This window comes from Schistocerca serialis, chromosome 1 (genome assembly GCF_023864345.2).
Source record: "Schistocerca serialis cubense isolate TAMUIC-IGC-003099 chromosome 1, iqSchSeri2.2, whole genome shotgun sequence".
In the NCBI taxonomy this organism is placed as follows: Eukaryota; Metazoa; Arthropoda; class Insecta; order Orthoptera; family Acrididae; genus Schistocerca; species Schistocerca serialis.
The window spans coordinates 567569913-567595836 of NC_064638.1; the positions used below are offsets into that span (position 1 = coordinate 567569913).

At 44.0% G+C, this 25924-nt stretch overlaps 1 protein-coding gene across 4 annotated transcripts in view; it reads left to right on the forward strand.

Annotated features, from left to right (window-relative positions):
- LOC126476053 (trafficking kinesin-binding protein milt) overlaps positions 1 to 25924 on the forward strand; it is a 232037-nt gene that overhangs the window by 70960 nt on the left and 135153 nt on the right. The window contains exon 1 of one of the 4 annotated variants that reach the window (XM_050103516.1): positions 6259 to 7560. The exons of the other annotated variants lie outside the window; for them this stretch is intronic. Within the exon in view, the coding sequence (XP_049959473.1) occupies positions 7452 to 7560 (109 nt within the window). The 5' untranslated portion in view covers positions 6259 to 7451. Of the gene's footprint in view, positions 1 to 6258; positions 7561 to 25924 lie in introns of those variants that run through there. 4 annotated transcript variants of the gene reach the window in all.

Sequence of the window (25924 nt, forward strand, 5' to 3'; positions counted from 1 at the left end):
CCAAGAAAAATGCTTTCTTTTCGATGGTCGAAGGTAGTAGTTGATAGGTTTAACTGTTTTTATTTTATGCTGCACAAAGTTTTGAAATATCGTTTCTAGAGAAAAACTTGTTTAAACTTTAGGGAAAACTTTTTATGTATTTTTGATGTCGCTGAACACATTTTCAAAATGGCTAATCCAATAAGGCGGACCAAAAATTATGTTTTGACCAAAATTTGACCCAAATAAGTGTTTTCGTTACTTACGTTTAGTTTTCAATTCCAGGTCCCTTCCTCTAACTCTGCCCTGGAGGGCAGTTTTGTCGTTTTTCTTGAAGAGAAAAGACGATCTGATTGAGCTGGATATTGTGCATTCGGCAGCCTGCACACGTTGTTGCACAAATTGTTCGTCAGCTTTTTCTTGGAATATGGTTGCACGCATATTATAAATCATTTTGCGAACGTGCATCACGGCACAAGTTTTCTACCTGAGCCGTGCGTCTTCGGCTGAGAACGTCCCACGGCGGCCGTGGCAGTGCTTCGAACAATGGGCTGTAGAAACTTTTGTAACGCACGGATTAAAAAACCTTTTCGTCCGAAGATACTATACACACATACCTTTCAGAAAATGCAATAAAACAGTCGAATTTTCTACCGTTTTGAGTAAGAACCTGACTTTAATCCCGATGTTAATGCTTCTTTTTGTACTGCCCATAATCCCCTGTCAGCATGTGCAACGGATTTTATATCCTCCTCCTGTGAGGAGCGGCAATCGTAGGTCCTTTGCGGTGTTCACATATTCGCGCACCTGTCTTGTTGGTCTACACACTGTGTCGTCTTAGCATTCTGCTGATGCAGTCTGTCACGGCTTTTACGAGTAGCTGGCCGGTGTGGCCGAGCGGTTCTTGGCGCTTCAGTCTGGGACCGCTACGGTCGCAGGTTCGAATCCTGACTCGGGCATGGATGTGTGTGCTGTCCTTCGGTTAGTTAGGTTTAAGCAGTTCTAAGTTCTAGGGGACTGGTGACCTAAGATGTTAAGTCCCATAGTGCTCAGAGCCATTTGAACAATTTTTGCACGCAATGTGATACGTAATTTCAATTCTGGGAGCAGTGCTTCGTGCATTACAGTATCTTTACTCCTTATCGCATAAATAACACTGCTTAGAAGAAACGTGAACAGTTCTGGTGACGTTCTACGATAACTGAAAGAACTTCGTGGGTCTTAGATTATAAATTATTTCAGCAAGGATGCTGAGTAACCGAGCTGACGTCGGTTCTTCATCCAGTCACGAATCGAAACACGTTTCTTATTTTTTTCTTATGCAGCGATTCCACTCAACTAGATTTAACTCCATCATAACTCGTGCGACGTGCAGTTGCCAAAACTTTCATTTCAGAGAACGACTCAAGAGACCCTCAAAACGACGAAACTGAAGTGTGTACTGGCGGCGCCGTCTCTGCAGTCAGACATGAAACCATTTGCGTGCAGCTCATTCAACCCAACGAATGGCGCAACCCATTGTCGTCGTGTAAACTAGCCTTAACTTTCCTTGATTTTATTTGCCTGCTTTAACTGCACACAGCTCTTGTACCCATCTTTAGAACAATCATTTTAACTCTTGTAACAACGTCTTAGGTTTAGTCAAAATTTCAGCTGTCGTTGAAATTATTTCATTAAATCTAAATTAAACCATAGACACAAAAGTCTAGTCGCCCACACCTCATCAAAGAATTTCAGGCACGTAAGTAAAGAGATATGAATTTAATTTGTTCGAGATTTTGAGTTTTGCCCTGAAGACATTTTTTCAACAACTCTCTTTCACAGAACTTGGAATGCCTGGTTAAAGCATGTCATCCGTAGCAAGAGGTTACTAATGGACAGTCATATGTACCAAGTGCACAGTTTTGTTTTCTGATACTAGCCCCATACCCCAACCCAGACCCGGCCAGGCAATGGAAGATCATGTTTGGCATAGACAAAATTCTTACGTGGGCATATTACTGCCTGCGCGGAACACTCTTCGGTTCGTACTGCTTTGTTTGTGCCTTCTAGCTCTCATGTGTGGCCCAATTGTAAAACAGTAATATTTGCGATGCTCAACCGTTAATAGGATCGCCGGCGGAAGGCCGGTTACAGCCGGCAGATCCCTTTAGCAGCGGCCACCGGAAAGAAAGCTTGGCTCTCCGCAGCCCGCCCGGCCTGTCGCGTCCTGGGGAAGAAGGCCCCATCATGACTGTGGACTTTCCTCGCTCGGCACGAAGAGAAACCAGCCGCTGCACGGTTTCACTCTTTATTTCCAGGAAGCACCACTCACCAGCTACAAAATATCAATACCCCATCTGGGCCAGCACCAGCACACCTTCCCCATCAAGAACGTTTACCATTATTTTGTCGAACCGACACTGAAATCAGACATTTTCGGAGCTCCTTTTTACAAATACCATACAACTGTACCATAATTATCTTTATCAGCACCTCGAGATATTTCAAGATAAACGCATCAACTGTCGGACGTGAAAATATGCAGAATAGTGTGCTGTGTACATAAAACATAGTCAGTTCTGCACATTCTCACTTCTAACTATTGATAATGGGTTTAATCACAAAAATGTCTTGGTGTTGGTAAATGGAATATTGGTGTAGTTATGTGTATTCATGAAAATAGGTGATCGCTTGTCGAAAATGATACTGAATTAAACAGGAAACGGCCGATTTCCATCCCCGCCGTGCCTCCTTACGCCCATCCTCTCTCCCTCCCCCTCCATCTCCACGTGTGTCTTTAACAGAGAGTGGTTTTTATTGGCGGAGGGGGTGAGTCAACGGCTATTATCTTCGCACGCTCGCAAAGCATTTATAGAATTTTATTTTATTCCAGATAAATCATTATTTACCGGAAGATAATGTAGTTTGTTGGGCGTAGAGGTTAACGCTCACCGGGTTAGGGTCTGAGGCAGACCTGGAGCCAGATTAAACACTGTTGGCCTAGTAATACCAACTACGTTTTGAATATTAGTCTTGAAGGCAAATACGGAGTTGTTTGTGTGGTTTGTGCACGACACCCCTCCCCCCAAGGATAAATAATGGTTTAGCGACAAGAGCTTCTTCCCGTTAAGAAACGTAATAATTGTTAATCCAAGGTAAGCAAGTACTGTCACGTTTGAGCTTTCTTTTCAAATTACCGCAGAACTTACAAGATTTCCTCTATCATTCACTTTGTGACCTTTCTCATAAAATCCAGCTATATTATAGTAATTTATTGCACGCACACACACACACACACACACACACACACACACACACACACACACACACACTATCTGTCCCAGTTAGCTTGATGAAAAAAAAATTTTCTCAACATTACTCCAGCCGAACTTCGAAGCTGTGTGATGACTGGCAACGCAGTAGAAAATAACTGTATTGACGTAACTGGAGGAACAGCTTATCTCTTTTGGCACTAAACACGACAGATAATATCCAAAAGTTTCCGGAGTACAGTTGTTGAAGTTGCTCCGCGCCATCATCTTCAAACGTTTCTACCAATTTTGAACTGAATGTTGTTAGTTTACGTTTGTCATATTCCGCTTGAATCTTCACGACTGGACGAAATCTTCGCGCCTGGAACCTGGTTTTTTTATGTTGATAGTAGAGGAAAAACTCACACGAAACTAAAGAACTGTCATTTTGTGCTTACTAAAAAATTCCTGGATAATATAGACCGTTTGCGGTCGTGCATTGTCATTGTAGAGTACCCAGTCGTTCGTATGCCATTTCTGTTGTTTTCTCCTGATGTCTTCAAAACACCTAAAAACGTCGCGTTAAATCGTCTTACTGACCATCTGACTAGGAGGATCAATAGAGAGAAAAAAATTTAACGATTACTTTTATGATCTTGAATCGTTGAGGTTTTTATGGATGAGGTGAAGGACTCTTCCATAACGACGATGTGCATAGTTGTGGGATCACAGCTAAAAGCCCAACCTTCGGCCCCAGTGACAACCTTCAAAGAAGGTTTTAGTCGTTGTGAAGCACTAATTTGTTACCTGCAGACTTTCACGGGATGGTGCTTCCGATCCCCCAAAAGCAATCGTCGCACAAACTTCGCAACAATCCTCCTCATATTAAATTCTTCCAACATAATAAATTCTTACGTACCATACATAACTTATTCCTAAAGTGTTTGTGGCCTATTTACTAAATTGGAGCATCAGCTACCTTACTTTCTGAACGTTTTCTGGAGTGATGCCAGTTGACGACCGGAACGGTCATCATTGATCGATGATTGCCTCTTTGGGTAACAACCCGTTAGTAAGTCTGTATCTGACCTAAAGCGTTAGCTCTAAAAACTTGCGTCAACAATGGCTTGCGTTTCTGCTGTGAATTTGACACGTTAAAAACAGTTTTATACGGAGACGCTGCTCGTACCAAAACGGCATGCTTTGGAATTACGACCATGGAAATATGCTCACAGATAGGTAACCAAACCACTCAGTTCGCAAGCGCTTGCCGCAGTGATTCAACAAGAATACATAGGGAAACACCGTCCGAAATTTCTGTGTGCAATTTACTCGTGATAATTCGAAGTTCAAGGGGCCATAATTCGAAGTTCAAGGGTCCCAAAAAAAGATGCTACTGTAGGTTTAAGGCCGGCCGGAGTGGCCGAGCGGTTCTAGGCGCTACAGTCGGGAACCGCGCGACCGCTACGGTCTCAGGTTCGAATCCTGCCTCGGGCATGGATGTGTGTGTTGTTCCTAGGTTAGTTAGGTTTAAGTAGTTCTAAGTTCTAGGGGACTGGTGACCTCAGAAGTTAAGTCCCATAGTGCTCAGAGCTATTTGAACCATTTTTTTGTAGGTTTAAGTAACATAAATGTTTATTTATAAAGGGAAGCATGAAATAACAAAACTCAAAATAAGTTAATTTATAGTAGATTTATTATTTTTATTTTTTTGACACTTCGAACTGAAGGCAGGCGCATTTTAATATATTAAAATTTTTCAGTTTCATTCGTTTTTCCCACGCAGAACAAACTATGTCATGAATGATCGCATTTTCTCTATATAATCTTCTTAAAATCGAAGTCGTGTATGTGTGTTTTTTTTTTCTTTTTTAAAGTGAACCTTTTGATGCCAAGACTGGCAGCGAATGACTTAAGCTTTTTTTTTTTAAGTATATCAAATCCGACAGGTATGTTTTGACCTTTACATTGACTAAGCCATTTCATCGATATTCTTCTTGCCGTATCTGCTACCTCCTTCCTTATGATAGTTACCAGAAATCTTATCTTTCTACATCATGATTGTCGATGGCATGGTTGACGGAATCCCGAAAGCTTTCGCCAAATCGTGTTTAGAGTTTTTAAAAGTCTTTGAGTCAAACGTCTGGAGATATGTCACGTCACGGGGAACGACTTTTGTTAAGAGACAAAGCGTTCATTTCTGTAGTTATGATGCCTCTGAGAGGCAGCGGAGTGAAGGCACCCTGCTGCGTGTGTATGCTGTTGTGTCGGCGCCTATAATCCAGTCGTCTGCCTGATATGAAAGACGGTAGGCCCAGCAAAATTGAAGTTACTGATTCGTTCATAAAATAATATCTTTCTACGCTTGGAGTCACTCATTCTCAACCTTTTCTCGCTGAAAATCGCTCTTTCAATTTACTTGGTTAAGTCGTATGCAGTACACATGCTTATCAGACCATGCTAGTTCGACTAAATCTCGTCGTCCCAGGAAAAGCAAATACTAAAGGACGGCGAACATCCCCAAGATGGAACAGTGAACATTTCAAACCTAATAACGGGATCTATCATGCCGAGACGTTTGATGTAAAGACTTTGAAACACCCTATAGTTCACATTCCTCGGGTTCAGTGACCCGTTCCTTTTCTACGAAAGTCGAACACCCGTACTTCTTGTGTCGTAGGCACTATTAGCAAGGCGGTCTGTCACGATGATCGCTTCATTGTATGGAATGCATCAAAACCCACAGCATTTTCTCAGAGGACTTGGCAATTATTTCGATTGAGCGCGATTTGAGTTAGCAAGCAACTGCTCTCGTAACCATTAGCGCACAACGTTAAAATTTCAATAACTTTCGGGGAAATGCTTATAGAATGAAAGGGGGAGGGGGGACGACTGTCGGGAAGAGAAGCACGTGCGAGGAAGGCATGCCCGGAAACGGGACGTTAGGGCGACAGTGGCGAGCACGTGGCGCCGGGGGGAGGGGCGCCCTCTGACCGCACTGGCTGCTCGCCAGGCAGGCGCGCCAGTCGCACGCTGGCCGCAGCGCGAGTAACACGCCCGTATCGCATTCGTCTGCAGCTCACACCACCATCACCACCTCGTTTCGAGCCAGTGCTGCTGCCGCCAAGACGCCAGTCTCTGCGCACTGACATTCGCCGACTGCGGTAATCGGCGGCGGGCGCCGCTACCACCGACCCGTGCGGGGGTTGACTGGACGGTCACGTGACTCGCCCTGTTCAATACTGACCTCGATTCGTCGATCTGTCAGAGTGTGACGACCGCGCCTACTTTGAAGACCCCGAGAAGCAAAGTTGTGTTCCATTTCCGCAGCACAGTGCTATTCCTTGCTCCAGATAACTGCTGTTCAGTGTCTCGTTTTGCGTGTGCGAAGTTCAAAGCACCGTGTTATCATTTCACGCGCGTTAGTGATAAACCGCTTTTGCTCGCGTCTGCTCAGATAAAAAAAAAATTGCCAGTACTTAACTGTGTACATCGTAGCATTTTACGAGAACGGAATGCGCAAGACGCTGCCTCCAGTTTCGTAACGATTGCTTGAACGGATGTGGAATGTAAACGTACACGACAGTAGTGGTCGTTCGTTGGCATTGGTTAATAAAAGCAGAGTAAATGTCTGCCATGTAAATAACACCAGATGTGTCACTCGAGAAACAAGTGGTGTATGTTATGTGGTTGTGCCAGTTTTTAGTTGCGTTGTGTCGTTACACAGCAGTGAATTGCATATAGTGCATGTCCCACTGTGTTCACGTCCCATAAAATGCGCCGTCGTGGCAATAACTCCGAGCCTCAACGACTGCAATACGTGGTGATAACACGCCAACGGGAAATTTGGTACGCGGCACAACGCTTCTTTGCGGAACGTCACAGCAGTCTCGAGATAACACCAGTCCGCCTCCTGCCCTCCCACAAGTGAACACAAGGAGATCTATCCCGCTTTCGCGAACTGCAGTTGGGCTGTGTTCGTATCGGTGATCGCGAAAATGTCGTGTGTTGGACGCTGCAATCTGTTGCGGACGCGCGAGAGGACAACACCGCACGCGGCGTCTTAAGTGCGGTTATCAGTGACGGCGTGGAACTATCACGCCATCCGCGATACAGGTACGTGATATCGAACAGCAACAAGCCGGACCTGAGCGGAGACCTGTCATTTCCGCCGGTCATAAGGTGGTGAGTGATTCAGACGTGCGCGACGCCCCACTGGCCGGGAGGCGATGCGCGGATATGGAGCACAGCGATTCCGGCCAGAAACCAGGCTTCGTCTTCCACGCCTACCGCCACTGCCAGGGATGCCAGGCCATAAAATGTTACCTCGACTCGCAGCCAGCTGGGGGTATGTACTCTGCCTGCACATCCCGCTCCTCGTTATCAGACGGCGGATGATGCATCGTATCATGATCATCCGTTTTCTTTCCTATTCCATTCTAGTTTTGACTAAGGAAAATAACTGTATGCCTCTGTATGTGCCTTAATCTCTCGCACGTCTGCATCCATACCCTTTTAAGGCATTTCGCTAAGCGACCTTATGGTATGTAGCAGAGGGTACTTGTATAAAATTGTCGTCATCCCTCTCTCTCTCTCTCTCTCTCTCTCTCTCTCTCTCTCTCTCTTTCTTTATTTTTTTTTTATATATATATTCTTAAATGGGTTTGGAAACGCGAAGAAAGATTGTTGGTAAGCCTCCTTGTGAGTCCTAACCAATCTAATTTTGCCTCAATGCCTTTCCGCGAACTAGACGTAGTGGGAAGCAATGTATCATCTCCGTTGGCGCTTTCGCCCTTACCAAACGACCTTTTGATCAGAATCGGTGCTCTTCTCTTTGCATCTTTTCTACACTCCTGGAAATTGAAATAAGAACACCGTGAATTCATTGTCCCAGGAAGGGGAAACTTTATTGACACATTCCTGGGGTCAGATGCATCACATGATCACACTGACAGAACCACAGGCACATAGACACAGGCAACAGAGCATGCACAATGTCGGCACTAGTACAGTGTATATCCACCTTTCGCAGCAATGCAGGCTGCTATTCTCCCATGGAGACGATCGTAGAGATGCTGGATGTAGTTCTGTGGAACGGCTTGCCATGCCATTTCCACCTGGCGCCTCAGTTGGACCAGCGTTCGTGCTGGACGTGCAGACCGCGTGAGACGACGCTTCATCCAGTCCCAAACATGCTCAATGGGGGACAGATCCGGAGATCTTGCTGGCCAGGGTAGTTGACTTACACATTCTAGAGCACGTTGGGTGGCACGGGATACATGCGGACGTGCATTGTCCTGTTGGAACAGCAAGTTCCCTTGCCGGTCTAGGAATGGTAGAACGATGGGTTCGATGACGGTTTGGATGTACCGTGCACTATTCAGTGTCCCCTCGACGATCACCAGTGGTGTACGGCCAGTGTAGGAGATCGCTCCCCACACCATGATGCCGGGTGTTGGCCCTGTGTGTCTCGGTCGTATGCAGTCCTGATTGTGGCGCTCACCTGCACGGCGCCAAACACGCATACGACCATCATTGGCACCAAGGCAGAAGCGACTCTCATCGCTGAAGACGACACGTCTCCATTCGTCCCTCCATTCACGCCTGTCGCGACACCACTGGAGGCGGGCTGCACGACGTTGGGGCGTGAGCGGAAGACGGCCTAACGGTGTGCGGGACCGTAGCCCAGCTTCATGGAGATGGTTGCGAATGGTCCTCGCCGATACCCCAGGAGCAACAGTGTCCCTAATTTGCTGGGAAGTGGCGGTGCGGTCCCCTACGGCACTGCGTAGGATCCTACGGTCTTGGCGTGCATCCGTGCGTCGCTGCGGTCCGGTCCCAGGTCGACGGGCACGTGCACCTTCCGCCGACCACTGGCGACAACATCGATGTACTGTGGAGACCTCACGCCCCACGTGTTGAGCAATTCGGCGGTACGTCCACCCGGCCTCCCGCGTGCCCACTATACGCCCTCGCTCAAAGTCCGTCAACTGCACATACGGTTCACGTCCACGCTGTCACGGCATGCTACCAGTGTTAAAGACTGCGATGGAGCTCCGTATGCCACGGCAAACTGGCTGACACTGACGGCGGCGGTGCACAAATGCTGCGCAGCTAGCGCCATTCGACGGCCAACACCGCGGTTCCTGGTGTGTCCGCTGTGCCGTGCGTGTGATCATTGCTTGTACAGCCCTCTCGCAGTGTCCGGAGCAAGTATGGTGGGTCTGACACACCGGTGTCAATGTGTTCTTTTTTCCATTTCCAGGAGTGTATTTCTTCTGTGAATCTTTTCTGTTGCAGATCCCATAATTTCCAGGAGTGTATTTCTTCTGTGAATCTTTTCTGTTGCAGATCCCATACTAACGAGCATTATAAAAGTATCGGTCGAACAGCAGTTTTGAAAGCTATTTCATTCGTGGGTGGACTACGCCTCCTGAGGATCCACCCAGTAAATCTTGCGGTTTGTTTTAAGTTGTCGTTCCACAACAAATGGCCGCGTATGCATTTTCTCTGATACATATTTAATGGATGCTTGCAGTCATTCTTCAACAGTCACCTACATAATGAGTCTTTCCGCATATTTATGTGCGACAAGTTACATTTTTGTTATGTTGCGGGGTGAGCTGACAATCTCTCCACCGAGCATCGATCTGCTAAAGCTCTTCCCGCATTTCGCTACAATTTTGTAGCAATGGTTTCTCTGTATGCAATAGCGTATCTTATTGTCAAGATCGTTACGCGAGATACACGATGGTGACAGCACAGCTATTGCACAGTCTCGATTTTTTTATTTTTAGTTCATCAGGGTCACTTCGCAATTCGTATGTGGAAGGAGGTAATATGTTGTCCAACTGTTCCTAGAAAGTACTGTCTTGAAATTTTAATACTTAACGTCGCCCTGATGCATAACGCCTCTCTTTTAGCTTCTGCCACTGGAGTTTTTTAAGAATATCTGTAACGCTCTTGCGCCGCTCTTCGTTGGATCTTCTCTCTTTTATCAGTCCTGCCTGGTAAGTGTCCCAGATCGACGAACAATACTTGAGAATCGGTCGGACAAGCACATTGTAAGTCACTTCTTTCGTGAATGAGTTACATTTCCTTAAGATTCTTCCTACGAGTCTCATTCTGGCGTCTGCTTTTCCTATTTGATCTATGTCGTCATTTCACTCAAGGTCGCTCTGGATAGCTACTCCTAGATATTTTACTTTGTATACTGCTTCCAGCGATTTGCCGTCACTAGTGTAGTTGTACAGTAATGGATTTCTTTGCGTGAGTATGCGCAATATGTTACATTTATCTGCATCATTTGCGAACAAACTTAAAAAAGCTTCCTCGCTTTCAACTAATAACCTAGATCATTTTTATACATTGTGAGCGGTAACAGTCGTATCACACTTTCTTGGGGCACTCCGGAAATAACCTTTACGGAAATAACCTTTACATGTGTAGATTTTGTTCCGCTAAGAGCTACATGTTGAGTTACATCTGCAAAGAACTGCTGAATCCAGTCCCAAACCCGGTCCCGTACTCAGTGTAAGTTCGTATTTATTTATTTTCATTGAACAGCAGTGCGGGACGATATCAAATGCCTTCTTGAAGTCAAGCAACACGGCGTCGACCTGAACGCCGTTGTGTACACTGTGGATCTCATGGAGGATCAGAGTGAGCTGAGATTCTCTGTTTGGGGAATCGTATATCCATTTTTATAGATGAAGTTTTTATTCTGCAAGAACCATCATAATCCTTGAGCATAAAACATGTTCCACAATTCTGCAACACATTGACGTCAGTGATATAGTCCTGTAATATTCATAAAATGTTAAAATGTGTGTGAAATCTTATGGGACTTAACTGCTAAGGTCATCAGTCCCTAAGCTTACACACTACTTAACCTAAATTATCCTAAGGACAAACACACACACCCATGCCGGAGGGAGAACTCGAACTTCCGCCGGGACCAGCCGCAAGTCCAGGACTGCAGCGCCTAGGCCGCTCGGCTAATCCCGCGCGGCCCTGTAATTATTTACAGCTGTCCTACAACCCTTCTTGAAAACAGGAATGACCTGTGCTTTGTTCCAGTCGCTGGACAACAGTCGTTGCTCCAGCGTTCTTTGATAAACTACCGCTAGAAAGAGTATAAGTTGTGTCGCATAATTTTTGTAGAATCTGTTGTTTGCAATACGTCGTCTATGTATAAAACGGCCTGTTATTCCTGAATGCGTGCAGTTTCTTTTGAGAGAAGCGTGTTTTCCTTCTGTAAAGCATTCCAGGGGAGAAGGAGAACTGACTGGAATTTCCTCTCTGTTTTGATTATACGAGTGTGTTATCCAGTGGCAGCAGCTTGACAGTTTTGGCTAGTTTGCTCATTTACGATAATCGCGTCACTGTAGCGACTTGCGTCCAACAATCCCAGAGCCATCACGACAGCTGGTCTTGGCCGTGTTTCGCCGTCTGACACTAGATCTCTTTGGATACGTGGTGGTTTTTCCTTTTCTTCCTATAGGGCATTCGTCGTACCAATCATGTCGCTTGAGCTTGGTTCGGTTGATTTGGAGTGTCAACACCGTGGCACGAATATAGGTATCACTGAAGTAAAATCCGAGATGGACCGTCTGCTCGACATCGTTAAGTGGAGTATCAACAGTTTTGTGGCGAATCTTATTGCCCGGCAGAAGGTTTCATTTAAATCGTATTCGTAGTTACATTACTAATACCAGTTTCATTAAAATTCTTACGAGCCCACTCATTTATCAAACTGCCTAGCTTTCGTCGATTGTTGCTCGTTCCCAAGCAGGCCTGTACCTTTATTCTTCTCAGCTTGCCTTAGGTGCACGTTTTGTACGAGGGTGAGTCAAATGAAAACCTTAAATATTTTTTAAATATTATTTATTGTGCAGAAGTGGTACAAAGCTGTATTACTTTTCAACATAATCTCCCCCACGCTCAATGCAAGTCCTCCAGCGCTTACAAAGTGCATAAGTTCCTTTGGAAAAAAATTCTTTTGGTAGTCCACGCAACCATTCATGCACCGCGTGGCGTACCTCTTCATTAGAACGGAACTTCTTTCCTCCCATTGCGTCTTTGAGTGGTCCAAACATATGGAAATCACTTGGGGCAAGGTCTGGTGAGTATGGTGGATGAGGAAGACACTCAAAATGCAGGTCTGTGATTGTTGCAACTGTTGTACGGGCAGTGTGGAGCCTTGCATTGCCATGTTGCAAAAGGACACCTGCTGTCAGCAGTCCACGTCGCTTTGATTTGATTGCAAGCCGCAGATGATTTTTTTAGGAGATCTGTGTATGATACACTGGTGACAGTGGTCCCTCTAGGCATGTAATGCTCCAAAATGACGCCTTTTTCGTCCCAAAAGAGAGTTAGCATAACCTTCCCTGCTGATGGTTCTGTTCGAAACTTCTTTGGTTTTGGTGATGAGGAATGGCGCCATTCCCTGCTCGCTCTCTTCGTTTCCGGTTGGTGAAGTGAACCCAAGTTTCGTCCCCAGTAACGATTCTTGCAAGGAAGCCATCACCTTCTCGTTCAAAGCGCCGAAGCAGTTCTTCGTAAGCATCAACACGTCGTTCTCTCATTTCAGGTTTTCCTTCACTATGGCTTCAACTGCTGCAATGTTCTGTGGAGTCACAACTCATTGTGCCTGACCTGGACGAGGAGCATCTTCCACTGAAGTCACACCATTTGCGAACTTTCTACTCCATTCGTTGACTTGCTGCTGTGACAAACATGCATCACCGTACTGAACCTTCATTCGCCGATGAATTTCAATGGGTTTCACACCTTCACTACGCAAAAACAGAATAACAGAACGCTGTTCTTCCCTTGTGCAAGTCGCAAGTGGGACGGCCATCTTTATACTGATATTGCGACGGTATGTGTGCATCTGCATTATTCTGCCACCTACTGGCCATTCTGCACGCAGTTTGTAGCACGCTTACCAACTTAAAGGATAACGGTGCGAAATTTCGATTTGTTATTACAGATTTAAGGTTTTCATTTTTCTCACCCTCGTATGAATATAGCGTCCAATGTATTCTCTGCATTACAAGTGATTTTCGCGCCGCAAGTGTCCCATCAAAATCTCTGGTTGCTTTGCCTGTATCAGCACACTTATACTCTTTTACTTTGAACTCTGAAAAAGGTAAAGTAGCTGCCAGCACTTAACTGCAATACCCTTTCCAAGTAGTCCGCTGTGTGTGAGGAGTGGTTGTAACTGGATATACAGTTCAGTCGACGAACTCTGCGAGGCGGACACCAGAACAAGGGTGACGCCCTGGTGCGCTATCCTGGTGATCGCTGGGCGTTGTCCAGGTGTCTCCCTCACAAGACCCCCCCCCTAGGCGTTCACGCTCGCTGCTTCATTATCGGCGAGTGGTCGACCGGCAGAGCCCTTGGCCGCTCATTAATCAGCTGCCTTCCTTCCTTCTTTCATTAAGAGAGCTACTGCAGGCGTTTCAGTACCAAGAGCTTTGCTCATCCGCACCGCCAGACAACGCCCTTACATCGTTATGAGGGCCGTACCGAGGGGATGGCGGGAGCAGAGGGGCGCAAAGACTGACTGAAAACTAGACAGCTTAAGAATTAACCGGGACAGGTATTCGTATGCCTGTGAGGAGGAGCCTTTTTCCTCAGCCCGCAAGAGTAAGCGCTCATTGTTATCACAGTGTCATTTCTACAGTGCCGTTTCTTCCAAGTATCTTCATAAACGAACAACTGCCACCGAAAATACGTCCATCACTAACACGCTCTATGTGGCAGCAGTAGTCTTGTTTCACACAGCTCGCCCGTCTTCAACGATTCAGTTCTTGGCGCTACTTCGTTACTGTATAGTTACACGACCTATCTCTCAATGATAGGCATTTCACAATATAAGAAATGGGGCACAATAATCTGTATCCTTACCATAAACAAAAAGTTCATCATCTATATCCGGGAGATCCTGCCTTTCGCTTGGAGTTATGCACCTGGTTAAATACTAATTGGCGGTTACACAAATACTTTTTTTTTTTTTACTGATCAGACGCAGTTTACTGGAGATGGTATAAACAATTTACATAACGAGCACGTATGGTCTGAAGCAAAACCACATGCAACAGTGCAACGCAATTTCCAGCAGCGATTTAACATAAATGTATGTAGTGCTATAATCAACACACACTTTATTGGACCATTCATTTTTCCTGGACGGCTAACTGGCGAGGCGTCCTTACAAATCCTTTAAGAAGAAATGCCCCGCTTGCACGAAGATGTTCCACTTGCTACGCCATTGCAAATGTATTTTCAACATGACGGTGTGCCTCTACATTTCACCACCGCCGTTATTACACATTTAAATGAACATTTTCCCCAGAAATGTATTAGTCGTGGTGCTACACGTCTGTGGCCACCCAGGCCGCCAGATCGCCCGAATTTAGCACCAATGGATTTTTGTGTATGGGGATGGATGAAAGACATAGTTTACGAGGACAAAGTCAATGCACGTGAGAGATTACTTGCTCGCATTATGAATGCGATACTCGAAATTAAAAACAACCCTGTGAAACTGAAACGAGCAACAATATCTGTTCATACACGTGCAGCTAAATGCATTGATCTCAGTGGAGACATTTTTGAACATTTATTGTGAATGTTTTGTGAAATTATATATACAGTGTACAACTTCCTTAACACTTAGCTTCTGTTTCTTCCTGTTTAACATGAATTCACGTGTGCTGTGGTATTAATAAAAGCAGATTATCCGACACATTCATACAGTTTTAGTTAACGTTATTACCAACATTCTTTCAAAATTAAATTCTCTAGAAATTCCGTTGAAAACTTTGTGCAATGTCTGAAATTTAAAAGACAAACTCGGCAGCCATGTAGTTAATAAATTAAAATTTTTTTGGAATTACGCCTTTGCTTCTCTGAATGTTCTGGAAGACTGCTGCAGATACACACGTCTGGGACATGTTTTATTAGATTCACCAGATCAATAACACAAAGTAATGGAAATCGCGCTTTACTTTTACCTCGTACGATTTTGCGATGGCTTCATATCAGCGAAGTTGCCAAATTTTAGGCAATATCTTTTTTTAGCCGCAACTCCGTAACTAAACATTTTCGGGCCTATTTTTATGTGAAATATCTTCTTTAGTTCTACTTGTAGAATAATATATTAAAATATTTGCATATCTTCGTAAATCACCCTGTATGTTGAATCCTCGCACAAACAAACGTATGTTGTGCCGTTGACCAGCGGTTGCTTTGCTAAAGCATCTTTCGTCGTAACACTTGACTTATATGCACACTAAAGTGATAAAAGTGACGGGATACCTCCTAATATTGTGTCGGACCTCCTTTTGGCCGTCGGAATGCAGCAGCTCGACGTGGCATGAATTCAAGTCGTCGGAGTCCCGTGCAGAAATGTTGAGACATAGTGTCTCTGTAGCTGCCATAATCGCGAAAATTTTGCTGGTGCAGAATTTCGTGCGCGAACTGACCTCTCGATTATGTCTCACAAATATTCGATGGGATTCATGTCGGTCGATCTAGGTGGCCAAATCTTACGCTCGAATTGCCAAGAATGTTTTTCAAACCAATCGCGAACACTTCTGGCCCCTTAACATGGCACATTGGCATCCATAAAAATTCAATCGTTTTTTAGGAACATGAAGTTCATGAATGGCTGCAGATGGTCTCTGCAACTAGCCGAACATAACCATTTCCAGTCAATGATCGTTTCATTTGGACAGAGGACCCAGTCCAGTCCATGTAAACAGAGCCCACACCGCTCTGGAGCCACCACTAGTTCGCGTAGTGTCTTGTTGAAAGCTTTGCTCCATGGCTTTGCGGGATCTGCGCCGCACTCGAATCCTACCATCAGCTCTTACCAACAGAAATCGGGACTCATCTGATCAGGCCACTGTTTTCCAGTCGTTTAGGGTCTAACCGACGTGGTCACGAACCCAGGAGAGGCGCTGCTGGCGGTGTCGTGCTGCTAGCAAAGGCTCGCGTCGGTCGTCTGCTCCCATAGTCCATTAACGCCAAATTTCTCCGCACTGTCCTAATATATGCTTTCATTGTGCTTTCCATATTGATTTCTGCGGTTATTTTACGCAGTGTTCCATGTCTCTCAGCCCTGACAACTCTACGCAGAAGCCAGTGCTCTCGGTCGGTAAGTGAAGCCCGTCGGCTACTGCGTTGTCCGTGATGAGAGCTGTTCTCGGCACACTCTTGACGCTGTTAATCTTGAAATATTAAATTCCCCAAAGATTTCTGCTTCTAGCTACAACTACCATTCCGTGTTCAAATTCTGTTACTTCCCGTCGTGCGGCCATAATCACATCGGAAACAATTTCACATGAATCACCTGACAGCTCTGCCAATGGTTGCCGTTCTATATCTTGTGTACGCAATACTACCGCCATATCGCTATCCCATCACCTCAGTACATATACATATGCGCCTCCATTGATTTCTGTCCTGTTATGGCTTTTCTCTCTCCACTGCATCCCACATTACCCGTCTCGTCTTGAGATCTTTATTACTTAGTCTGCCCATCTCATCAAAGGCCTGGCACCTCTATCTTCAGAAGTTGACGTGGAGTTCGTGTCGGGTCATTCACTTCACATGACCTAAGCACTTCAGTCTCACAGCACTCTTTCTTTCCTCCGTGGGCAAGGTCCCCTGCAGGTCTGTCCTTACATATTTGCCCCTGACTCTGTCTCTTTGGTTTTTTGAAGAGCTGACCTAAGAAGCTCCTCTCTTACTTATGACTCAGGTCTCCAGAATTAGCTAATGGCATTGTTAATGCTTAAGCCATGTAGTCTTGCATCAAACCTCGTTGGATAATCTATTTCACTGTACTTCATTTTCATTATACTTACTTAAGAAAATTTAATATAAAAATTGCAGAGTTGTGTGTGTGTGTGTGGGGGGGGGGGGGGGGGGGGGGCACTGTTGATGGGTCGGTATTGACACGGTTTTGGCCATGTCTTAGAACTTGACGAGACTAAATGTTACTCGGCTGGCACATGAAATTAATAAGTCCTGTCCTCATTCTCGGCCGCTTATGAGGTTTAATGGTTAGCGTCGCTGGCTATTAACTCTGAGTTTCCGTGTTCGATTCCCGTGACCACCTCAGATTTTTCTGAGGTAGTACGGTCTGAAACGGGGTTCACTCAACCTCATAATGCCAAAGGAGAAGCCGCTTGAGTAAATAAGCAACGAAACTGACAAACAAGGTGCCCAAGTAGCGTCAAGTAAAAAGGTTTGCACTACGCAGGTAGCCAGAAAACCTTTTTGTTTCATTATTCTCGTTCTCCCTAGAGCTGCCGTAGGTCACAGAACCACTTTTATGGTGGTGCGTTTCGTTTGAAAGAGTGAATACAAGATCTGAAAAATGTTGCTCGCAGTTGTAGGTCTGAGTCACACCGAGAGACGTCGTCTAATGGTACAGACAGGGCACACTTCCGCGAAAGCCAAGTATCCGCATTCGTGTACTAGTGTAGCACACTGGTCAAATAATCACGTAAATTGAATGACAGGTATTAATTATTCTCTAAAAATGAAAGGATGCCATTCGACGAGGCCAGCAAGCAAAATGACGGCTTCATTTCCTTTGAAAAATACTACGGAAAGCTGAATATGGTCATTATGAAATCGATAGCCTGAAGACTGTTTGTTATCATTGATTCGAATCAAAGAAAGAATAAGTCTGCTATCTCCTATAATGTATGTGGTTCTTAAAGAAATAATATGGGAGGATGTTAACGAAATGAAGAATAATAATACGGCCGTCCTATTAGGCAGTGAATCATCGTCTTGGGGGGGGGGGTGATGTCTACAGTTTGTCGTTTTCCATGCACGCAAAGCACTGCTAGACGTTATCCAAAGACCACCAGTTCGTACGATAATTATAGAGTAAGGAATGTACAACTTTTCCTTTAGGTCATACAGAAATGAAATTTGACCCATTGAGTTACATTACGCATGAATGCTACTGCCCGTTCATGAGTTGTAGTTTAAAACATGAAATATCGTAATTAATTTGATTGTGATTTTAAAATATTAAACTGAAGAAATGCATCCAGTGAAAGGGTGGAAAATAGACCAGGTGACAACTCGTAAGAAATGTTCCGCTATTCAGAACGGATTTCGCAGAACTGAAAACGTGCCATGCAAATCTGCTTCAATCCACAGCGATGGCACGCTTTGAACCGTCGAGAAACGGCGTACATGTTGCTGTCCGGATTGGACGGTTATGACTTCCGTTCCCAAGCAACATTAATGTTCAGTAATTTTCGCGATGACTTGCAACATTTTTCATGTGGACTATTTTTTTCGCGTGCATTCTAGCACTCGCTTTTGCATATTATTTTCTTCACCGAGGCAGTTCATGTTTACTGTGTATCTTCACGCTTTCGGTTATTTGCCTCTTGATTCGTCGCGCATTCATCAGAGTCGTCGTTTTCTGTCATTGTCTTGTCTATCATATTAAATCTGAAGATATGAGCTGTATGATTCATCCTGTTTATCGGGCTATCAAGCTCAGTAATTATGATTGTGCATATTTGGCCGTGGATATTTCCACAACGTAAGGTACTTGCAGATGCATAAAAAAATTCAGATGTAAAACACTGGCTTTTTTTAATGTAAGTGCTATATCGTTTTGTATTCCTCTCTTCAATCTCTGTCTCCACGTACTGACTTCCCCGTTTGTCGTTAATTTAAGAACAACATTTTAGGTGTGTCGATCATATGGTCCTCTTCAGAATATTCAGTTCTCCACACACTTATTTTTCAGATCATTTCACAGCAGCTTTTATATTTATGAGCTCACTCTGTACACGCAGATGACATTTGCTATTAAACCATGCCACTTTTGGCTCTACACCAACAAATGGTTTTAAAATTCGCACTAAAGACAAAAATTTTGTTCTATCAGCTAAAAGTATACACACGCGATTTTCTTGTTCAGTCAGTCTAGATATGAGGCACAAACAACGGGAGTTTGGTTTTGAACTGAAACGCAGCAGACAAAGCAGCGCATAAGAGTGGCATACTTTCTGTTTCTGTTGTGTCTTTTAGAAGCCTGGTGACTGCTTCTGTGTCATTGTAGGTCTTGATCATTTAGCCCACACGGTTGCTGCATAGAACTGTAACAAAAGAAAGACATAACAACAAATGAATAACAGAAAATTGTGGACTGAGGAAATTTATCCACTCCAGAACAACTACTCTGCAAGATAATATGCGTTGAGACATTCCACTGCACCAAATTGAAATGTGGTTCTCACAATCTTTAATCGATGCATTCTTGATGCCTCACTGCCTTTCTGTACATTCTAATCAGTGGAGGGATGAAGGAATCTGATCAGGAGGTTGAACACCACCAGTTCCTGAAATTGATTTGGGCAAGACGTGACAGCAGATTCCACTCGATCTTTCAGTTAAATGTGATGGCAGGCAGTCTTACGTAGTGAATCGTGACAAATGGTCTACTGCTATTCCTATTTGTCATATTACTAAATGAATTACATCAAAAGTAAATTAACTTTTCCGCAGTTTCTATGAACCCAGCAAAATAGAGAATTTTCAGCGAAGTTCAGTGCATAACTGACATTACAACATAAGATGAATGCAAAACAATGTTCAGGTGTTTTATTGTGCTCATCTTTTGACCTACGATCCTCAAAGTAACTGAGTATCCCTAAGAATATAAATGAAGATGACATCATAATAGGCATTTTGATAATATCTCCCAATTCACGACAACATTAGCACAGTCTCTCTCTCTCTCTCTCTCTCTCTCTCTCTCTCTCTCTCTCTCTCGTCACTGCTACCATTTTCCGTATTTTTGTCGTATGTTTCTGTCACGTCGCAGTATTCATTGATCTGGGTGGCACCAGATTCGCATTCGGGATAACGGATATACAGATTTAGTTTTTCCCTAATCGCTTGCGGCAAATTCCCAAATGTTTACGTCAGTTTACATCTGGAAACTGAGCTTCTGCGACGTCTGTAATGATTTCGTCGTTGACATGACGTTAAACATTCATCTTCTTTCCTTCATAATATCCAGCCACGCCGAAATGACATTCTTTCAAATTGTTACAACACCTTCTTTGCGGAAGATTGGCAGACCATATCCGTTGATCGAAAGCTATACTTTTTTAGCTTGTAGATAGTCTGAAAATATGTTGGATCACCACTTCGTAATAGAGATGCCTTTGATTACTGACAGGATTGCGGTAACTTAGCAGAGCAAAGTATTTCACATGGCTGCATGCATTAACTGTGCTATTCATAGCGTAATTTAGTTTTCTCCACTGCGATGTCCGTTTCATTTGTAGCACAGAAAGTCTTGCTACTGTTCGTTAGAAAGTGCACATTACTACATCGGTAGAAGCTTTTGTGCAGTCGGTTGCTCAATAGCTTCAGCGTTTGTTGGCCCCCTGGCACCTTTGCCAGCGAGGGAAACAATGCAGATGGTGGTGGTGCCCCACATAGCGGCAGCTGTGGGCGGCTCCAAGCTCCCCGACGTGGCGAAACTCCTCCGTGGGAATAGCGAGCGCTATGGGCTTTCTCTGTCTGGACCCGCTCAGAAACTGCGAGTAAGGCAGCATTCACAATGTGTGTAATGAACTGCTATTATTAACTACTGACGAGTAAATATCTGAATCACGTATTGTGCCTAGACTTTGATTTGTACAACCAGTGTCTGGGAAGAATATTGCTGCTTGACGTCGAATGTAAACAGAATCGATATTGTATTGTTTTAGAAAATACATTTGCAGACTATGTTGTCCGTATCTCACACGATTGTGTCAGCGGGTGTAATGTCAGCAGTCTGGGGAAGTGCGATTTGAACAGAATATGCCTTCGTACAGAGCAATGGCGTTTTTTTCCCCTAGATATTTCAGTGTAGGATGGTCTGTGAAGTTGCAAATATCTAAAACGTAGTAGCATAGTGAAGAATTCTATACAGAACACGCTTACGTTTCCCTGAATGCTTGTACGAAAAATCCATCCTCTATTTAAGACCAGAAAATCAGTCGATGACACATTTACTGACGTGTATGATGCTGCATGCTATTCTCGATGGAAACTAGTGCTGTTAGTCGCCCTTCACTCATAGTGCATTACGGAATAGAGGAGCACCGCTCCGCCTCCTACGTAGTCTTCGGCATAGTAACTGCCACATGCAGAAATTTGTTTCGCTAATAGATTTCTAAAAATTATTTTCGAGCAGGAATTGCAGAAGTGGAAGAGCACGTGTGAAAATTCTAACCTCGTTAGTCGTGTAGAGAATCCAAAGCTTCGCTCTCAGTTGACTGCATTCAAGAGTGTCATATATTTCGAGAGACCTCTGAAGCAAAGGAATTGCGTTACCTATATGAGAAGGTTTTCGGAATTAAATTCACAGGGGCGAGGTACCATGTGAAGTCAAAAGCGTTCAACAGTATGACCTATTATGGTGTACGGTTAGTGTCGAATATAATATTTCCCGAACAGGCTGTTCTTCAGCTTCGCAGTCATGTGTGATTTGGAGTGCTCATGTCTCATAGTCGTTTCTGAGATAAATATTCGAAATTGTCGATGCCTAGTAGTTTGAAAATCGTTTGGCAGCCAGCACTGTATTTTACAGACAAATACGAAATACAGTACACTTCGTTTGTGATATCAAAACCACACAGACAACTTGTTTCCCCACATATGTCTGCGCGCTGTAGCCGCGCCTTGCCACGGTTCGCCTCCCCCCCCCCCTCCCCCCTCCGTCGGAGGTTAAGAGTCCTTCCCTGGGCGTGTGTGTGTGTTTTGTCCTTAGCGTAAGTTAAAGTTAGATTAAGCAGTGTGTAAGCCGAGGGACCGATGATCTCAGCAGTTTGGTCCCATATGAACTTACCACCACCCACAAATGTCTGGTCATCTCCTTTTTTTACTTATTGTTAACGACCTTGATTTCTGGCATCGGTCTCCCTAGGTCACTGTACGGGGTTTACCTTCAAGGAGCAAAAAAGATGTAGTTTACACTGAATTTTCAAGCATTTTGTCTTCACACCATAGGCTCTGCACACTTGAGAATTCAAATCTTCGAATTCAGAGCTGCACAACGAATCCTCCAGTGCGACACACCGTAGAAGCTGGTGTGCTGGCAAAGAAGACAGAACTTCTTTGTATCTTTGTTGACTAGATTCTTATTATTTTAGTTTCAGAAATATGCTGATAGTGATATAAATTCTGGAATAAATTGGGTATGGATTTGTTTAGAGATCTGATATTTGTGTCATGTTGGTGGGACGACCCTGAAGGAAGATGAACCGCATTCTGGCGTGGTTCAGAAGCAGAACAGAAAGTGAGAACTCCGTCGGATGCACGTAAGAGCGTTGCTCCGAGGTTCAGAATCTGAGACCCCACCTGCCTCTGCTCCCTTCTCTGCCGCTTGCCCACGAATTCAACGCCAGAAGTGCGGTCCCAATGACTGGACAACCAGATTTTGCTCACGATTAGCAGAGCATACGAGAATTGCTCCACTGTTTCAAACATGAGTGCAGGGATCGGCGAGGTGTTTATACGAACTGCATAGTAATTATCTGCCAAAGAGGCACGAATGCTTTAAGTTAAGTGTTTATGCACTGCAGAATTATCTTGGTCGTAAATACTTCGATGGGGTCATTTCTCAATAGTGCCGGTTCAGAACGAAGCTATTGCTTAATCTCCACTCTTAAGGTGAACTGAAATGTGCGGGGCTAGGGCCTCCCGTTGGGTAACCAGTCGCCTGGTACAAGTGTTTTTAGTTGACGCCACAGCGTCGACTTGCGTGTCGATGAAGATGTAACGATGACGAAGACAACACCATACCACACAACACAAGACCCGAACGGAGAAAATCTCGATCCGTCCGAGAATCGAACCTAGGCCCGTTTCATAGCATTCTGTCGCGCTGACCACTCAGCTATAGACACTCTATGGTAATTATGAAATTGCCAGCAAAATTTTTCGGCGCCTTCAGTAACTGTTCCTAAAGTAACGTAACTGTGCTGTAACCTCAATTACGCATTCTTTAGTGATCGTAAAGTAGACAAAGCAAGTTTCTGAATAGCCTTTCGTTCTCCCAAGCTGCGATATCTTGAACACTAAACGAATAACCAGATTAAGACGTTGGTAATGTTCATTCGTCAGATTACCGTTCAGAACAACTGAAGCGTAAAAAGAGCATTTTTTGTGGAATCTTACTCTCAAAGAAATGATATAAAACTGTGCTAACGCCGTTGCTGCAAGTTGGTTGTGCCATTTGCCGTAACTGTAATTTAACGCTTGACTGCGAGGCGGCATCGGTGGCGAGAGGAGCAAAACGTGGAAATGCCAGGCCCGAGAAAATGAAAACAGTTACAGGACAAGCAAGAGCGTTGAAGCTGTATTCACCGTACAAAGTCTGTTGCCCTGGATGTGAGGTTAGACGACCGCGATAGGTGAAAGAACAGCGTAAATGAAATGAAATATGTGTGCTAGGTGAAACGGATCCGCTACTGAAGAGACGTTCTGTAGGTTTAGTTTGCATTATTACGATTTTTCCTCCGAATTGTTCCCACACTACATTAATGCCACTGGTGTCAGGCTTATCATTTATCTCTCTTGTAAATGAGTTTGTAAGACTTAATGCCCATTTCGCCTTTAGGGATGTAAAATTCACAATCTTGAAAGAGACAAGTAGCCCTCGTACCCTAGTTATAGCGTTATCTTTATAATAAGAGACTCCAGCAAATCTTCGATTAGGTATACAGATATCGCTTACACAAGGATTTACTGTTTTGCATATTTGAAACCAGCGAAACATTTCTACACTCGTATATGAATTTCAGATATACGCGAACAACTCAGCTGCTGACGTGAATTTAACATAATGTTCGGCTGCTTTATTTCGTGTAACGGAAGGCGTAGGTACCTTTCGAGAGCACGAGAGTGTCGTATAAGCATAACGTTCTTGTGTTTCATAAGCCCTCGTCTCGGTTCTTTTGCTTATGGTAAGAGTAATATCTTTTAAAGCTATCAGCGCAGTTCAGTGTCGAAATGTGAAGGAAAGGAAGGAAGGAAAGACAAGTCAGTAAATGCATAACTTTTTCAGTGAACTTGCGATGAACAGAACCGATAAAGGAATGGAATGTAGTGAAAAATTCCACAAGACTATAGGGCTATCGAAGCTTCGGTAGTCCACATCAAATACATGTTCATCATGTTACAGATGCATCGTTGAGAATAAGCCACACCATATTACAATCGTATTGAGAGTGACCACGAATCGCTTGCTATAGTCGTATGGGTTAATCGGCAGGATCTTTTCATTCTTCGATGTAAACTTGGCGTGTCGTTTCCATTTCCCCACAGAGAAAATTCGTGATGCTTTACCCAAGGCGATGTGAAATCCAAAATTACGTGTCTAGTGACAAATGTACAAAGTATATGTATATTAAGGTCTGTGGCTATGTATAAAGACGCCGTTTCTCCAGGTCCATCCAAAGCTCGGGAAATGATAGTAACATTAAAACTGAGGGATCTCATTGTGAGGTCTCTGCCTGTAAAAGAACGTGTCAAGTTAAGTATTGAAAGTAAAATGGATACGTTTTTTAAATATTCGCATAACAGGTGCTTCGTAGGTCAAAATAAAAGCTAAGTTGTGTCAGTGGACTATCCCTCATACTTCGGTAGGACATTTCCATATTGAATAACACTGCGGAACAGCTCGTGATACTATAAAAGGGCTTACGGGTAACAACTACTGTGTGTGGCTTCGTAAGCCAAAAGCTGGCTCGAAACCTAAGCATATTCTACAACGTTCACGGTTTTCATTCTTTTACGAAATGAAGTTCTGCTAGTCGGTATGGCTAACTCAGTTTCTGTCGAGTAACGTATGAAAAGCTAAACCGATTTAATTAAAAAAAATCATTTTCTGCTGTAGAAGATAAGACGCTAGCCAAGTTGCTGAGAATGAGGTAACAAATCGTCCGTGGTCTTCTTGACGCAGTGATTAAAGCTTTCACCTGACATCTACGGAAACGTTGGAAAACGTAAATTAAGATGTGCGGACGAGATTTTGTTTTTCTTGAATAGGATCGTCATTGTGTTGAAACAAGTGCGCCATGTCTCTCGAATTGTCCGAAAAGAACGACTGACTGGAACGTACGGGCCTTGACAGCACACGCGCTGAAGGCCCGACTTTTCCTTTCAGTCTACAAGGACGATCGCTTAGATCTGGCGTCGGCAGCCTGGTTCCCGCAGATAACTTTTCTTGACATTTAATTACATTATCTATCTGCTTCTGAAGCTCCGAGGCTTTCATAGTATGAATCTATCTTGCAAAGTAACATTGACGCTTTTTTATGTTTTATAATAATATCAGAGCATCGCGAATCCGATAGCTTAAGGAAAAGAAAATGTTCATTTTGCTTTAAAATTCGTTTGTTAATGGCCGACGAATTTTGTACAGTCATTAGAAGAAATTAGTGTTTGCTTTTGACTGTAAATTCTTAATTGTGATACATATCTGCTGATTCCAACTAACGTTTCATTTTTAAGCGAGCCCTTTCAAATTAGTAGACGAATTGTATATCGCCGTCTCGTACGTGTAGTAAAAACTACACCTGTCAAGTGCCTAACCGTAAACCATGCTTCAGTCTTCACATGGACATTTACAAGTGTACAGTTTGACGATGTTGTGT